General features: G+C 43.6%; 1 protein-coding gene across 1 annotated transcript in view; it reads right to left on the reverse strand.

The window, feature by feature from the left end:
• Window positions 1-232: 232 nt before the first annotated feature.
• The window catches only part of il1rapl2 (interleukin 1 receptor accessory protein-like 2), a 330,998-nt gene continuing 313,783 nt past the window's right edge, over window positions 233-17,447 (reverse strand). The window contains exons 7-11 of the mRNA XM_014200126.2: window positions 16,058-16,187; window positions 10,926-11,071; window positions 7,829-7,969; window positions 7,163-7,339; window positions 233-2,351 (exon numbers count right to left, since the gene is read on the reverse strand). Of these exons, the coding sequence (XP_014055601.1) occupies window positions 1,651-2,351; window positions 7,163-7,339; window positions 7,829-7,969; window positions 10,926-11,071; window positions 16,058-16,187 (1,295 nt within the window). The 3' untranslated portion in view covers window positions 233-1,650. The remainder of the gene's footprint in view (window positions 2,352-7,162; window positions 7,340-7,828; window positions 7,970-10,925; window positions 11,072-16,057; window positions 16,188-17,447) is intronic.

A 17,447-nucleotide genomic window follows, 5' to 3' on the forward strand; every position in this document is an offset into this window, starting at 1 on the left:
TAGGTAATAGAGGGCCGCCTAACAAACATACAGTATTTCAGTTTTTGCGACTTGGAAAGACGAAAGCTCCTGTTGCAATAGTAGCTGACATGTATGACCATTGAAAGCATGACATATTGTACTCCACCACATATATGAGTATTATTACTCCACTTAGGTAAAATGACAGCATTACATGACAATCAAAACCAAACAAAGTGCCTATAGAATAAATCAAGCAGTAAACAACCTGTGTGATTTCAACATGATTTAATATACAGCCATTCGCAAGGGTCCCATCAAATTATTTATTTGATTTCATCATATGCACATTGATGCCCTGGCTATTCATGGCATGGAATCACTATCAAAATCCATCAGCTTGCAAACAGAACAAAAAGGCATTAAATAAACTTCTGATTTATAACTGATGTTGGAGAAGACATCTGTGGGCAGTTCAGCAATGGTTCAGACTGATGGTTGAAATCTCTTTGACCTCCTGCGGTTAGTATTTTCGTTTGCTCTTGAAGGTCACCAAGCTCAGACCATGTCTAAGTCATTTTTTTTTTTTACAATCTTGGTATTTCGGCTATAACGCAATGAGACAGATAGAGGGTGCTATATTAAAAAACAAAGCAGACAAATAGGATGAATTCTCTAGGGTGGAGCCAGGATAGAAGCAGAAAAGCATGCTGAGAAGAGGAAGATTCTTTAAGACTATTCTCTTCTCATTTTGCAAACTAAATAAATAAAATAGATACAAATGCAAATATCTCTCAGGTGATTCCAGTTCCATTCCATTTCTACAATACAGTCAGTCAAAACTACGATCGGTTCCCAAAGCACCACACTGAGTCCATCTGTAACCTTTAGAGAGCAGGTCATCCTCAAGGAGACAACTCAATAGTAATCTGAAAGCAATATGGCCGACAGGGAGGAAAGAAGGCATGAGAAGCAGGGGAGGATTTCAGCAGAGAAGTAGAAAAAAAGTTGATGAGGGCTTCTTGTTTTTACCAAATAGAATTAGCAAAGTAATAGGCAGAAATCAAGAGACAGCAACTAGAGTCACAGAATACAACTCAAACAAATATTGTATCAAACATTTCAAATATTCATATTTAATTGGCCTCAAACAATGACAATACCTTCAAACATTATTGATTTGCTTAAATATACTGTAAAATGTTTAAAGCTCACAGAGAATGTGTTCAGTCGGTCTTTACAGAATTGTGCTGCAATGAGAAATGTCCCCCTTTCCCATGAAGTATCCCAGATCAGAATCATTTAATGTGGATTCACTCACATACTCATACACCATTAACATCTCAAAGGAATCATCATGAATGTTTATAGAAGATATGAAAACTGTACATAATAACAATACCTTGAACATTAAAAACAAGGTTTTTTAATGTATTACTTATCTCCGAAAAGGAGACATTTTTCAAGTAAGAAAATTATGACTGGAGCAACTCCTTTTTTCCTTTTTTTCTTATGGCTGAACAAAAAAAATAAAACATTTAATCGCCAATGAAAGTAGTCCGTGAGAAATGATTAAGTTCAGTCTTTTTTTTTATCAGTGTTTTGTCTAAATGAGTCTTCATGCAGATAAAAAAAGCTAAAAATAAATAAATAAAAATGGTGCCATCAAGCCGGTTGCTGAATATCAGTCTACCAGATATCACTTGTGAGTTCCCTTCCAGATAGAGGGACGAATGTGCTGTTCAAGTGGATCTCCTGCTTGCTCTTTCCCATCGTGTTGTTCTGAGTCACCTGTCCGTTGAGCAGCGTCATGGGGATATTGCAGTACATGTGACGGTTACTCAAGGTGGATATCTGCACGGGGGAACCGGGCATCTTATACTCGTAACTACGGGTGCAGTAGTGTCTCATCTGGGGGTGGCCGGCCTGATTAAAGTCTGGGATCTCGGCATGGTGGGCGGGCGCCAGCGAGGCAGACGTGGTCGTCATGGCGATGGTGGAGACCGTCTGCAGGTCGCCGAACAGGCCCTGCTCTCCGGAGTCAAGCACCTGCCGCCGAGACAGCATCTCCTTCCTCTTTACCGGCATCTCGTAAATCACCTGCTTCCAAAACTTGGACTTGAGCTCGTTGCTCTTAGGGCCCCTCCACTTGATGATGGTGAGCACTTTGATGGTGTTCTTCAGGGCCTCCACCTCTTGGTAGTTGATGACGCTCTTGAGGTCAGCACACTCGATCATAATGACTTTGATCTCCCCTGTCACCAGCATGCTGTGGAGCCGTGTCTCCAGCTGGAAGATGCTCCAGCCACGCTTGGCCACAAACTCAGGAGTCAACACGATGATCAGCCGCCTGCTTTGCTCCACGCTTCGCGCCAGGTCCTCGATGTAGACTGGAGAAGAAAGAGAGAGACATACAAAGAGAAATAGGGTAGAGAGAGAGAGAGAGAGAGAGAGAGAGAGAGAGAGAGAAACAAACAGAGATACACAGAGAGAGAGAGAGATACAGAGAGAGAGAGAGAGAGAAAGAAAGAAACAGAGATACACAGACAGAGAGCGGGAGAAAGAAAGAAACAGAGATACAGCAAGAGGGAGAAAGACAGAATGATACAGAGAAAGGGAAAGAAAGAGAGAGAGCATGTCAAAGAATAGCGTGTAACAAAACATTCATATTTGTCCATTTAGAATTGAGATCACAGCAGTATGAAGCAGCAGGTCTAAAACAACACCCCGAGACATTACAAAACACAGAAGCAACCAACACTCTGATCTATGTCACATTACACCCCCTATAACTACTCCCACTATACCGCCAAACAGACAGCATCAGGACAACACCACACTTTAAAAACACATCACTTTAGTCAATATAGGCTTCTCACTACCCTGACGTATTAATCCTAAACGTGTAGGTGAACATATTACAATAGTAATGTCATTAGCCTGTTGAAAAGTAGGCAAAACATGTACACTGCTAAATATCTATGAGTCATAGAAAACAGGAAGTTGAAGGGAGAGAGCGAGAGAGCGAGAGAGAGAGAGAGAGAGAGAGAGATGTAAAGAGGTAAATTCCATTTTAGCTCTTAGTGGATGGCTGGCTCAGGCTGGGTAATGGTCCATAGTGTCCTGCCTTCCCCTGCAGGGGCCCTGTCTTTTACACCTACACGTGTCACATCACACATTGTCCCCCCTCTACCTCAACCACCCACCCCACTGCTACACACACATTGCTCCACACACCACACCCTTAAACCCCACATCTTCCTTCCCTGACACCCAACACCACCCCAGGCACCAGTGCCACCACATGACTTGTGCCCCACCTCCATATCCTACTACAAACCCACATTCCTATACATACGACGATTAGCATGAAAGTCAACACAAGGCCTAATCACATTAATAGCACTATAACAGAGATCACAAGAAAGAAAACACGAAAATAAACATAAAAAGGCCTAAACAGTTGGTTAAAACACTCGATACATCATCTTATTATTGTTGGGCCAAACTAAGCAACCTAGAGTAGGAGTGCTGATCCAGGATCTGTCTATGTAATCTTATTCATTATGATCTATGGCAAAACTGATACTAGATCAGCACTCCTACTCTGAAACGCTTTGTGGACACGGGCCCAGATCTCTAACTTCCTTTACACGGCACAGTATCCAGACTGTGGTTAATGGAGCATGTATTTAAGAATAAACCCCCTGAATATAAAAGGCTCTAAAAAAAACACCACACCTCCCCTCGGGCAGCACACAATTGCATTATCTAGTCTAAAGACTGAGTATTCTAACTAAATGTTACTCAGACCCAATTTACATTTGAATGATCGTTCTTTACACCCATGCAGCTTAATCGATGTGGCTTAACGTGAAAAGATGACATATACAAGATTGTCTTGTATTAGGCTATTCACTTAGAAATGCTTTTTTATGGGGGAATGGGATCTCCCCTCACACATATTAAGAGGCAGCGACCTCAGCTGAAGAATGTGCTGTGTGAGGGACTTTGTTCAAAGTAATCTACCACACACATTATGTGGCAGTGGCACCAGAGCTAAAGGAGCTTGAGACTGTCTATCAACCTTTTTTTCTGGCTTATGATGAAAGATAACGTGTCAGACCTTTTCAATATGGAGGTATTAGCGGCAGCCTGAAAATAGTACTCTGAGCACAGTGAGCACCAAAGCAAGCCTCACAAATGAGATCCTTTCTCCTTACTTGTGTATAAAACTTTAGCAATGTAGTGGAGAAATAATGAGGCCAATGTTAAATAAAGGATACACTTAGCAGGGGTAGCAGCTCAACCCTTTGTTATGTGTTGTTTTTCCTGCAGGGCCCCAAGTCTCGTCTAGTATGGATATTGAGATAATGTTGTGTTTTTCATGGACAAATGCGTAATAGATTCAACCATAAATATGTATTGGGGGTAATGTTCAGACTGCTAATACAGAGGCACTATACTGAGAGAGTTCAAAAAGGGTCAGAGAGATTCATATCTTTACAATGTTACATTAACATATATTGATATTAATTTAATAAACATTCAGATGTTTAATTGGCAATGAAATATGTATAAATATGTTAACCTTGCGATGTTGGTGGATTTGATTTGAAATGCTCTTCCTTTCATTTCTTGCCAGTTCCTAACAAAATTAATGATGGAAGAGCAACAACACATTGCAATTTCACGGTCAATTTGCTGTGCATAAATAGTACAATTTGTATGGGCGGGACTGAGCTAGAGTGCTATTTAAAAAAATGTCTCGCCCCGTTTTTCATATGCTGATGATTACGTAAATCAATTAATACAAATAATTGCTCTATCTCTCTCTCTCTCTCTCGCACTCTCTCTTTCTCTCTCTCTTGCTCTCTCTGTCTCTGTCCCCCCCTCTCTTTATGAACAAATGAGGCGTTTAAACACGTTGTTATTTGGTCGTGTTGGCCTGATCTGTAAATGCGTTGGTACTAATGATGGCAGCCTGCCTCTCAAGGAACTGAACACTTCTCTATAATTCATTACCTATGCAGCACTGTCAATACACCCTACTGAGTCCCATGGCGTGCCAGTGAGCAAACACACTTAGAAAGCAGTTTATTTATGTAAGCATGGCTTTGACCAGCCTAAGGAGTTTTTGATTTATTTTGAATTCACTGCATGTTAAATTATGCAAGGAATGGACATTAGTTTGCAATATATTTGTTATGCAAGGTGGGAACATAATTTTTTGTATGGGGCAAAATGCCATAGGTGGAGAGATGTGTGTGTAGGGCCTATGTGATTGTGAGTGTGCTCGTGTGCATGTACCTTTGGCTGTGTGTATAAAAGTATAACAAGATTAATTGACATACAGTGGAGTCGGAAAGTATTCAGACCCCTTGACTTTATCTACATTTTGTTACGTTACAGCCTTATTCGAAAATGAATTAAATACATTTCCCCCCCAGTCAATCTACACACAATACCCTATAATGACAAATTGAAAACAGGTTTTTAGAAATTTGTGCAAATGTATTAAAAATAAAAAACTGAAATACTTTATTTACATAAGCATTCAGACCCTTTCCTGTGAGACTCTAAACTGAGCTCAGGTGCATCCTGTTTCCATTGATCATCCTTCAGATGTTTCTACAACTTGATTGTAGTCCACTTGTGGTAAATTCAATTGATTGGACATGATTTGGAAAGGCACACACCTGTCTATGTAAGGTCCCACAGTTGACAGTGCATGTCAGAGGAAAAACCAAGCCATGAGGTCGAAGGAATTGTCCGTAGAGCTCCGAGGCAGGATTGTGTCAAGGCACAGATCTGGGGAAGGGTACGGAAAACTTTCTGCAGCATTGAAGGTCTCCAAGAACACAGTGGCCTCCATCATTCTTAAATGGAAGAAGTTTGGAACCACCCAGTCTCTTCCTAGAGCTGGCTGCCCGGCCAAACTGAGCAATCGGGGGAGAAGGGCCTTGGTTAGGGAGGTGACCAAGAACCCGATGGTCACTCTGACAGAGAGCCGGAGTTCCTCTGTGGAGATGGGAGAACCTTCACTCAACCAATCAGGCCTTTATGGTAGGGTGGCCAGACGGAAGCCAGTCCTCAGTAAAAGGTACAGTTTGCCAAAAGGTACCTAAAGCACTCCCAGACCATGAGAAACAAGATTCGCTGGTCTGATGAAACCAAGATTGAACTTTTTGGCCTGAATACCAAGCGTCAGGTCTGGAGGAAACCTGGCACCATCCCTACGGTGAAGCATGGTGATGGCAGCATCATGCTGTGGGGATGTTTTTCAGCGGCAGGGACTGGGACACTGGTCAGGATCGAGGGAAAGATGAACGGAGCAAAGTACAGAGAGATCCTTGATTAAAACCTGCTCTAGAGCACTCAGGACCTCAGACTAGGGCAAAGGTTCACCTTTCAACAGGACAACGACCCAAACTACAGCCAAGACAACGCAGGACTGGCTTCAGGACAAGTCTCTGAATGTCCATGAGTGGCGCAGCCAGAGTCCGGACTTGAACCCCACCGAACATCTCTGGAAAGACCTGAAAACAGCTGTGCAGCGACGCTCCCCATCCAACCTGACAGAGTTTAAGAGGATCTGCAGAGAAGAATGGGAGAAACTCCCCAAATTCAGGTGTAAAAAGTCAAGGGGTCCGAATACTTTCCGAATGCACTGTACATCAAGCTTATGTAATGTACTGGTAAACCATACATACAGTTGCTGAATTACATTTCCTCGCTGCTTTTACCATACATGTAACTATTTTACACCAATTACACTCCCAAATAAGATGCCAACACCAATAAACGGTACAGTAGCTGCCTTGTGGAGATGGGAGATCCATCATTGACAGATAACACAATATATGCAGGCCCTCAAAGCACACCACAACACACACCACCCTTATATTGGCGATGACAGAACAAATACAGCCACGGCAAAGGAGATTAAGATGTGCATCTGTCTTGATTCTTCTTGACAGTCAAATGAATTCTGGGCAGTGGGTGGAAGCCTTCCCACTAGGGACAGAGTTGGGGAGATGGAGAGAGGGAGGGATGGGTGGATGGATGGATAGAGGAAGGGAGAGAGAGAGAAAGAGAGATGGATGGATGGAGGTAGACCTAGATCACAAAGAGAAGCCCTCCCATGAGGGACAGCGATGGGGGGGGCGGGGGGGATGAAGGGATGGGAGGGATCACTCACTGCTGTGACTGCTAGGGATGAGGTCCCGGTCGGGGATGAAGAGCTTGTATCCGTAGTGTTTCTCCAGAACATCTGGGAGGATCTCCAGTGCAAACTGCTCCTCTTCACTGGAGCCCCTGTTCATCGAATCCAGCTCCACTTTGGTGTAGGACAAATATGCATCATACTCCTTGTTGTCTGTGGGTGAAGAGACAAAGACAAAGAGACAGTTTTCTGTTACCAAATGAGAATTCTAGATGAATATGAGTATGACATGACATAGTTGTTTAACAACAAAAAAGCTGTATGTCTCTATTGTGAATGTATAGCAAGGGGATCTATCCTAGAAAGTGACAACCATGTCATAGAATTGTGAAACTTAAATCCTAAAACAAAGAAGTGTGGATAGAGACAACTATGGGATAAGTGGCCAAAATGGTAAGTAATTCTGTGTCACTAAAATAAGGAGCATCAGCCCCTAGATCTCATGAATTTCAAACAGATACTTTTTTTTCTCTCACATGAATCCTTAATACGGTGACAATACCTCTTTTGTTACAGTCTCCGGGGGCGCTGAGAGCTGTGACTGACCTTTTCCCTGCTCTGAGAATCTCACTGGGTGGGCTATAGGCCCAGAACTGGTCATGTAGGACACACCTAGCCCAGCCCCAGGTGACACACACTCACCGTCCTCTGTCTCGTCACTCCCAAAGTGTCTCCGGTAGCAGAGCGTGATCTCCACGTTGTAGCACTTGTAGATGGCCGTGAAGAAGCCCAGCAGAAGGAGGATGGCTCCTAGTCCACCGGCCAGCTCTAGCCTGTACATGTCTGGTACAGGAGAAAGAGAAAGAGACAGAACAGAAAGATAGATATGATACATGTCTGGTAGAGAACAAATATAGACATACAGAGAGAGATAGATATGAAGAGTCTGAGGAGAAACAGAGAAATAAGACACTTACTGCCACAACATACTAACATTACTCAAGTCATTTTCCCCTACCACAATTCCTCTGTATCTTTCTACTAAAGAGTGTTTTCGTTGCAATGCCAACAGAAGCTTACGTTCACAGTTCTTGGGGGCCTATAGGGTTAAATTAAGTCATTTCCAAGTGTTCTGTGAGGAAATACTGCATGAAGAACCAAGCATTCATCTGAATTGAGTTCAATTGAACTGTCATATATATTCTTTATGAGAAACACAGCAGAAAGACAGAGATATGAGAACATTTCTTCGTTCTATGCTTTCACACACAATATTGAAGGTGTGTGTGTGCGTACGTGTGTATGAAAGGGGGCTGAGGGGGTGCAAAGCTAGCTAAAATCGTTCATGTTTGCTCTGCTGCCATTCACCAAATATGAGCCATCAATCTTAGCTGCAGTCACTCCAGATGATAGTAGCATAATTTCTCATCCTGCATCTGTCAGACATTACACTATCTGTCGGGCCACTCGTCACTGACACACAGCACTGGGGTACTTGGTAGATTGGTGTGTGAACGCACTCATCTGTGAAATCATAAAACCTTTAAGAAGAGAGGGATGATGGGTCGGCGTGCCATTTCCTTATACATTCTGTTTTTATCAAAATAGGTATATGTCCTATTGAGCTAAACCACTTCAGCAATCTGGGCCTGTATTCATAAAGCATCTCAGAGCAGAAGTGTTGATATAGGATCAGGTTCCCACTGTCCTTGTAATCTTATTCATTATGATCTAAAAGGCAAAACTGATCCTAGATCAGCGCTCCTACTCTGAGATGCTTTATGAACAGGGGCCCTGTAGTCATCCCTGTGAAACCACAATTCAGCTGCAGTTGAACAATACAAGGAGATTCCATTGCCATTCACTACAAGCATTACTCTAACATCCCACACATATACAACACAGATCAATACTGTGAGTAGAGCCCTCAATGTTTATTCTTGATTATAATGTGCTCCTCCATTATGTTGCATGTGTTCTGTCATGTGTTCTATGGGCCGTGATGATTAGTGTTTAGCCCAGTGAGCAGTGACCAGTAGAGGTCTCTGTAGCCTCACTCCAAGCCCAGACAGTGTAGAACACAGGACCACTCATTCCTTCTCATTGAGAAACCTGAACTGAACTAAACTGATGTCCAAAGTAATAGTACAGTTCTGTACTTCCTACTAATATTTAAATACTGAATATTCAGGACACTCATTTGCTGAGCAATATTTCAAAACTGGAGCGGGAAGGATTTCTCATGTTTTATGGGGAATTAAATATTTATGGACCAAATATTTGGATGCATTTCTTCCCCAACACAGCCTTGTCTGATCTAGTCTGTGCTGTCCTACATGCTATTTGTTTACATATTTTCCTCAATTTGAATGGCTATCAAAATTATACAGTTCACTATATGACTACGAACCTAAAGTTAATAGGTACAAATTACGCCGTTTTCCTCATTAATGGAAATATGAATGTGCTCGAGGGTCTGAAATACATTTTTGAATGAATTGTTTTCCTTGTGAAACGAGACACTTAAGCCACAACAATGCCTTGAGATGATGACTCAGCTCTTTGGGATGTTAGGAGGGCATTTGGGATTAATCTTTCATGCAATATTGTAACATAAAATACGTAAGTATTATATTTGATTCCATTAGAATAATTTTGCCCTTTGTGACCTGCTACAATACTTTGTTGGTGCATACAAAGCAGACAATTCACGGTTGTAGTTTTTCATTGTGCTGAGGCTATGAAACATATATTTGCTCTCAGCCAAAATCTAGTTTACAATGCACTTATAAAGCTGTGACTCAAGCATATCTGCCTTTCCAAGACAAAGAGAAAAGGGGATCAAAGTCTGCTGTCTGCAAACTCATGCTCTTTCAGTACTCATGGCTTTCACTAAATACCTAGCAACATTCATCTCCATACAATCGCTTCCTAAATGTATTTCTCTAAGTATACATCTAAGTTTAGCCAGGTTCCTTACCTTTGCCCTCATTGAATGATACATATAGAATGACACAGTATTATTAGACAAATTTGGCAGGAGGAAATGGGGTTTTAATTAGTCACTGCCCAAATGGGAAACGGAGATAATGCTCTCACCCCTAATTGACTGTTACTTGCACAAATACTATGTGACAATGGTACCCCCTGTCTCCTCTGACCAATCTTAGGCTGAATCTGAACTAAATTAACTGCTTAGCATGAGTCAGAGGTTGTGCTCCTCCCTACGCATAATCAGAGAAAGACAGGGAGGGAGGGAGAAAGAGGGGGCAGAGAGAAAGAAAAACGGGGAGGGAAGAAGGGAGGGAGAGAGTGAGAGAGAGAGGGAGAGAGCAAGAGCGAGAGAGGGAAAAGGAGAGGGGGGGGGTGAGGGGAGAGAGGGAGAGAGACAGAAATGCAGAAAAATAGGAAAAGAGAGATAGAAAGGCAGATAAAGATAGAGATAGAGAGATAGAAAGGCAGATAAAGATTGAGATAGAGAGATAGGGAGAGGGACACTATCAGTGTCTCTCAGTGAGCCTTGGGTGTTTACCCTCCTATACTTAACCACTGGAAGGACAGAACCAGAAGAAGAAAGGTCATCATTAGTTGTGGCTTTAATCACCTGTCCCATTAGAAGAGACACAGCGGGACACCCCCCTCCAGGAGGGGATGGCGAGGGAGGTGGGATGGCGCTGAGGCCTGGCGCTGCACCGTCGCACCCCTCCCCAGGGAGACATTACCCATAATCTGTTAGCCTAAAGTGTTGCTGTCATAGCAGCAGCTTTAGCAGAAGCAGCAATTCGGAGCCCAAGCATACCTTTCTTTTGCAGGATGGCGCTGCCACTCCTCCGCCCAATATGGTTCTCCACAAAGCAGGTGTAGTTGCCCAGGTCCGTCTCCTCCACTGCATCAAAGGTTAGGGACAGCTCCACCTCTTTCTCCCCTAGATACTCCTTCAACACCCTGTGTAGAGGAGGAGGAGGAGGAGGAGGAGGAGGAGGAGGAGAGAGAGAGACAGACCTCAGGGGTGGTGCCATAGCCCGGAGAATAGAGGATCCTACTTTGGTAGATAGTGGAGGACAGAGATACATCTCGCATAGTGGCTGTTTTCAGAGCCAGGACCTGGTTCCACAATGCAGCTAACAAGAGTTCAGCACTGAGGTCATCCTTGATAGGCATAGATTCTGCCCCGGAGTCCTGCTGTTGACTTTTGCCATTAGAGTGGAGCTGGAGAGCCAACACACACACACACACACACACACACACACACACACACACACACACACACACACACACACACACACACACACACACACACACACACACACACACACACACACACACACACACACACACACACACACACACACACACACGCTCACAGAACGGGACCGCCAAGTGCTGAAGCACATAAAAATCGTCTGTAACACTCACTACCGAGTTCCAAACTGCCTCTGGGAGCAACGTCAGCACTAGAACTGTTAGTCTGGAGCTTTATGAAATGGGTTTCCATGGCCGAGCAGGTGCACACAAGCCTAAGATCACCATGCACAATGCCAAGCATCGCCTGGAGTGGTGTACAGCTCACGCTATTGGAGCAGTGGAGTGATGAATCACGCTTCACCATGTGGCAGTCCGATGGATGAATATGGGTTTGGCGGATGCCAGGAGAATGCTACCTGCCCGAATGCATAGTGCCAACTGTAAAGTTTGTTGGAGGAGGAATAATGGTCTGGGGCTGTTTTTCATAGTTCGGTCTAGGCCCCTTAGTTCCAGTGAAGGTAAATCTTAACGCTACAGCATACAATGACATTATAGACGATTCTGTGCTTCCAACTTTGTGGCAACAGTTTGGGGAAGGCCCTTTCCTGTTTTAGCATGACAATAATCCCGTGCACAAAGCAAGGTCCATACAGAAATGGTTTGTCGAGATCGGTGTAAAAGAACTTGACTGGCCTGCACAGAGCCCTGACCTCAAATCCTTCGAACACCTTTGGGATGAATTGCGAGCCAGGCTTAATCGCCCAACATCAGCCCCCGACCTCACTAATGCTATTGTGGCTGAATGCAAGTCTCCCACAGCAATGTTCCAACATTTGGTGGAAAGCCTTCCCAGAAGGCTGTTATAGCAGCAGAGGGGGGACCAACTCCATATGATTTTGCCCATGATTTTGGAATGAGATTTTCGAAAAAGCTGGTGTCCACATACATTTAAACTCAGTTTTTCACAATTCCTGACATTTAATCCTAGTAAAAATTCCCTGTCATAGGGCAGTTAGGATCACCACTTTATTTTAAGAATGTGAAATGTCAGAATAATAGTAGAGAGAATTATTTATTTCAGCTTTTATTTCTTTCATCACATTCCCAGTGGGTCAGAAATGTACATACTCTCAATTACTATTTGGTAGCATTGCCTTTCAATTGTTTAACTTGGGTCAAATGTTTTGGGTAGCTTTCCACAAGCCTCCCACAATAGGTTGGGTGAATGTTGGCCCATTCCCCCTGACAGAGCTGGTGTAACTGAGTCAGGTTTGTAGGCCTCCTTGCTTGCACACACTTTTTCAGTTCTGCCCACAGATTTTCTATTGGATTGAGGTCAGGGCTTTGTGATGGCCACTCCAATACCTTGACTTTGTTGTCCTTAAGCCATTTTGCCACAACTTTGGAAGTATGCTTGGGGTCATTGTCCATTTGGAAGATCCATTTGCGACCAAGCTTTAACTTCCTGTCATAGGCGTCGTAAGGATTGGACCAAGGCGCAGCGGGTAAAGTGCTCATCTTCTTAGTTTATTTAAAGATAACACTTAAACAAAATAAACAAACGACGATAACAGTTCCATAAGGCACACAGGCTATACAGAAAATAACCACCCACAAAACACAAGTGAAAACAAACTCAACTAAATATGACCTCCAATTAGAGACAACGACAACCAGCTGCCTCTAATTGGAGGTCATTGCCAAAAACCAACATAGAAATAGAAAACTAGATATACACATAGAAATAGAAAATATTGAACATAAACCAAAAACACCGAAACACACAAAACAAACACCCCCTGCCACGCCCTGACCAAACTACAATGACAAATAACTCCTTTTACTGGTCAGGACGTGACACTTCCTGACTAATGTCTTGAGATGTTGCTTAATAAATATATCCATAAAATAATCCTTCCTCACGATGCCATGTATTTTGTGAAGTGCACCAGTCCCTCCTGCAGCAAAGCACCCCCACAACATGATGCTGCCACCCCCATGCCTCACGGTTGGTACTATTGTTTGTACAGATGAACGTTGTACATTCAGGCGTTTGGAAATTGAACCAGACTTGTGGAGGTCTACTATTTCTTTTCTGAGGTCTTGGCTGATTTCTTTTGATTTTCCCATGATGTCAAGCAAAGAGGAACTGAGATTGAAGGTAGGCCTTGAAATACATCCACATGTACACCTCCAGTTGACTCAAATGATATCAATTAGCCTATCAAAAGCTTCTAAAGCCATGACATCATTTTCTGGAATTTTCCAAGCTGTTTAAAGGCACAGTCAACTTAGTGAATGTAAACTTCTGACCCACTGGAATTGTGATACAATGAATTATAAGTGAAACAATTGTTGGAACAATTACTTGTGTCATGCACAAAGTAGATGTCCTAACCGACTTGCCAAAACTATAGTTTGTTAACAAGAAATTTGTGGAGTGGTTGAAAAACAAGTTTTAATGACCCCAACCTAAGTGTATGTAAACTTCCGACTTCAACTGTATGTATGTATGTATGTATGTATGTATGTATGTATGTATGTATGTATGTATGTATGTATGTATGTATGTATGTATGTATGTATGTATGTATGTATGTATGTATGTGCGTATCCTTATGCTCCACCCTCCCACCCCTCACCCTTTCTAGCCTCATCTCGCAGCCTGGGTTGGCCTGTGTCACGTGGCCTTGTATGTTTATCCAGGGGAGAGCTGGGAGGCTGGCGGCTGACGGCCCAGGCCTGGCTGATGGAGCATTCTGTGGGCAACTTGCTTGCTGTGCGGAGGGGAGGTTGGAGGGTCTGTCAGGGGGTTATTCGTGGTAATCCCCGTCTCGGGCCAAATCCATGGCCCATTGCCAGCAGATTGATGTGTCTCGGTAGTGCGGGTGCTGAGCTGTCATGGCTCAGGGAGGAGGGAGGTACGGGGGAGTGAGGGAGGGATGGGGGAGTGAGGGACAGGGGCCATGTGGGCGACACTGCGGCATCCGAACCTGTACATCTATGTTAGGAACGAGGACACACTTCTAGTGGTGGAAAGGAGGCGATGGTGTAATTAGTGGTGGTGAGCCTGCTGCCTGGCAGTGTTCCTCCGCTTGGCTGGAGGAAAACAAAACCGGAGCAGAGGAGACATGGTCAGTCTGCGGCATAAAACAAACTCTCCCCCGCAGGAGCACTTCAACTCCTCCACCCCAAAATACAGAGCAGCTCTTTGCAGTGTCAGTGGGAACGACTGATGTGATGCTCGGCTCTGACAGGCGATTTGTGCAGTGTGAGAGGTCATTCTGAACGATGAGCTACTTGCTAAAACTCTCCAGAATATTCACAGTCGGACACACGCATACGTTTACGCACATCCTCACAAACACACACGAGCACACAGGCGCACACGTGCAGACAAAGACAGACAGAGACACACGTGCGTGCGCGCACGCACACACTAAACACACACATACACACTCTCTCTCTCCATCTCTCTCTCCCTCTATCTCAGATTGCATTAGTACACCAGGAGCGCTGAAAGAAACTGGGTCAGAGCATTTTACTGCACTAAACTGACCTGGACTTCTTTGTATGAATTCCCAAACATATTTATCATGAAAACTGGCACAGCCTTTGTTCTTAGGGTTATTAGACCCTCTTAAATAAGCAGCCTTTTCTACTCTCCCTTCTTAGTCATAATTCTTGGCCGTTCACCAATATTGAGGCAGACAGATAATTACAGTCTGCCTGTCAACAAATAACTCTTCACTGTATCTCCTCTGTCTCAACCCTCTTTGACCATTCAAGTGCTTTAATCTGCTTTTCATGATTCATTTCAGTATGTTCCCGCTCTCATCTGCACAGCTGAAGACATCCAGCCTCGTTTGGTTAGTAAGAGAGAAAAATGGATAGGTTTTGTTTTGGTCGTGTGTGCTGGGATGTGGTGGCAGTTACAGGCATTGTTCCTAGCCAGTCCAGGGAGAAGACACTGGTTTTTGATAGGAGCGGGAGCCAGGAGTAACGTTAGATAGCAGATGTCGAATTGTAGAGGTGGGCTCTGGTGTGGAGGAGTCAGTTCAGTTGTTTTGAAATCCATTGTGTACTTTATGACTCTGAAATGCTACTTGCTACTCCAGGCTGGGGAGGTGAGAGACTTTTATTTGTCATTTAATAGTATTGGTTCAATTTACATGACAGCTTTATGTGGTAATTACTAGCTTCCTTCTCTTTGAGGAGATCAAGGTTTCCAACAAGAGGAGAAGCTCTCACTCTTACCACTTTCAATAGCAGCAGTTTGCTTTCGTTAAATTAATGTTACATGATTTCTCATTGTACGAGTGAAGATTTTGCTTCTGCCCCTTTAGACTGTAGTACAAATCCTGGGGCTGATATTGAAGCAGAAATCCCCCCTGCTGATGGAGGTATTATAAGCTGTCAGTCATAATTAATACCTCACACTGGACAGCACAGGATGTGGCCGCTGGCACATCACACTCCTAATGACTCCTGATGATGTTTCACACCCACAAGACATTACTCCACAGACCTAAAGGGGATAATATTGGGGAGGATGTTTTTTTTCTTCTACCTACAAGTAACACTGTCAGTCACATCCACTCTAGTATCTGTATGTAAGCAGAAACTACAAACGTCCACCATCAGAAAAATAAAAACAGGAAAAGTTTGCAGTGATAGATACAGTACCTGACTTCACTTTCTTTAATGTGACCTGCCAGCTCCTCCACAAACTTCTCCCCTTTCATCCAGTAGATGATAGGTCTGGACTCCCCGCTGTAGCCGAAGAAGGCCTTACAGTCCAGACTGAGGGGCATACCTGGAATGACAAGGAAGGAAGGACGGCAACATACTGGTCAGCGTTTATTTGAGAGAACTGAGGAAAGAGCCCCCACTGGCACACACACGTACACATGGCTCACGCAGACGCGCACACACACACATGGGGCCGTAACAAGGGTTTGAGTTTTAATGAGGTCCAGAAGGGGGCAGGGGATTTTTTGAAAGTTGAAGCTCATTTACTGCATTTCTATACAACTAAAACAGTTTAGAAAATGCTATTTGGAGAACAGCAAAAACATGCAAAAATTACCCCAGCCATTATCACCGTGGCTGCTGTAGGTTCATTCACCTCAGTTGATCTACAAACACATAGCCTATTATCTATACAATTGTAATGGCACACCCCTGAAAAGGGGAAAATATGATAAATGATTCACTCTGCCACAAAGCATCAGCGAATGTTCAGTCAGTTGTAATGATGTTTTGCATAAAATCATAAACTCTTTACATAATATCTATTATCTCAAATTACATAGCGTTGACGTTTGTATTTCCAGGCATTATTAATCAAGCTCTACACAAACAGACATCAATGGAGCACACAGAGGCTATACAGACATGCCTGGTGCCCAAATTGATGACGTATGTCACACAGCGAGAATAGAATTGAGACCAATGGATTCGGTTCAGCCGGTTCAGTCAGTTGTCCTGATGCGCCCTTACCAGCTAGCTAGTTTATGCTTGTGGCTAGAAACTTGATTTAGAATTTGAAACTTCTCTGCCGAAATTGGGACTTTTATTCATACCGGCCTTGACGGCATCCCTAGCCGCGTCCTCAGAGCATGCACAGACCAGCTGGCTGGTGTGTTTACGGATATACTCAATCTCTCCCTATCCCAGTCTGCTGTCCCCAACGCTTCAAGATGGCCACCACCATTGTTCCTGTACCCAAGAAGGCAAAGGTAACTGAACTAAATGACTATCACCACATAGCACTCACTTCTGTCATTATGAAGTGCTTTGAGAGGCTAGTCAAGGATCATATCACCTCCACCTTACCTGTCACCCTAGACCCACTTAAATTTGCTCACCGCCCCAATAGGTCCACAAACGATGTAATCGCCATAACACTGCACACTGCCCTATCCCATCTGGACAAGAGGAATACCTATGTAAGAATGTTGTTCACTGACTATAGCTCAGCATTCAACGTCATAGTACCCTCCAAGCTCATCATTAAGCTTGAGGCCCTGGGTCTCAACCCCGCCCTGTGGAATTGGGTCCTGGACTTCCTGAC

The sequence above is a fragment of the Salmo salar genome, chromosome ssa05 (genome assembly GCF_905237065.1).
Source record: "Salmo salar chromosome ssa05, Ssal_v3.1, whole genome shotgun sequence".
NCBI classification, from domain to species: domain Eukaryota; kingdom Metazoa; phylum Chordata; class Actinopteri; order Salmoniformes; family Salmonidae; genus Salmo; species Salmo salar.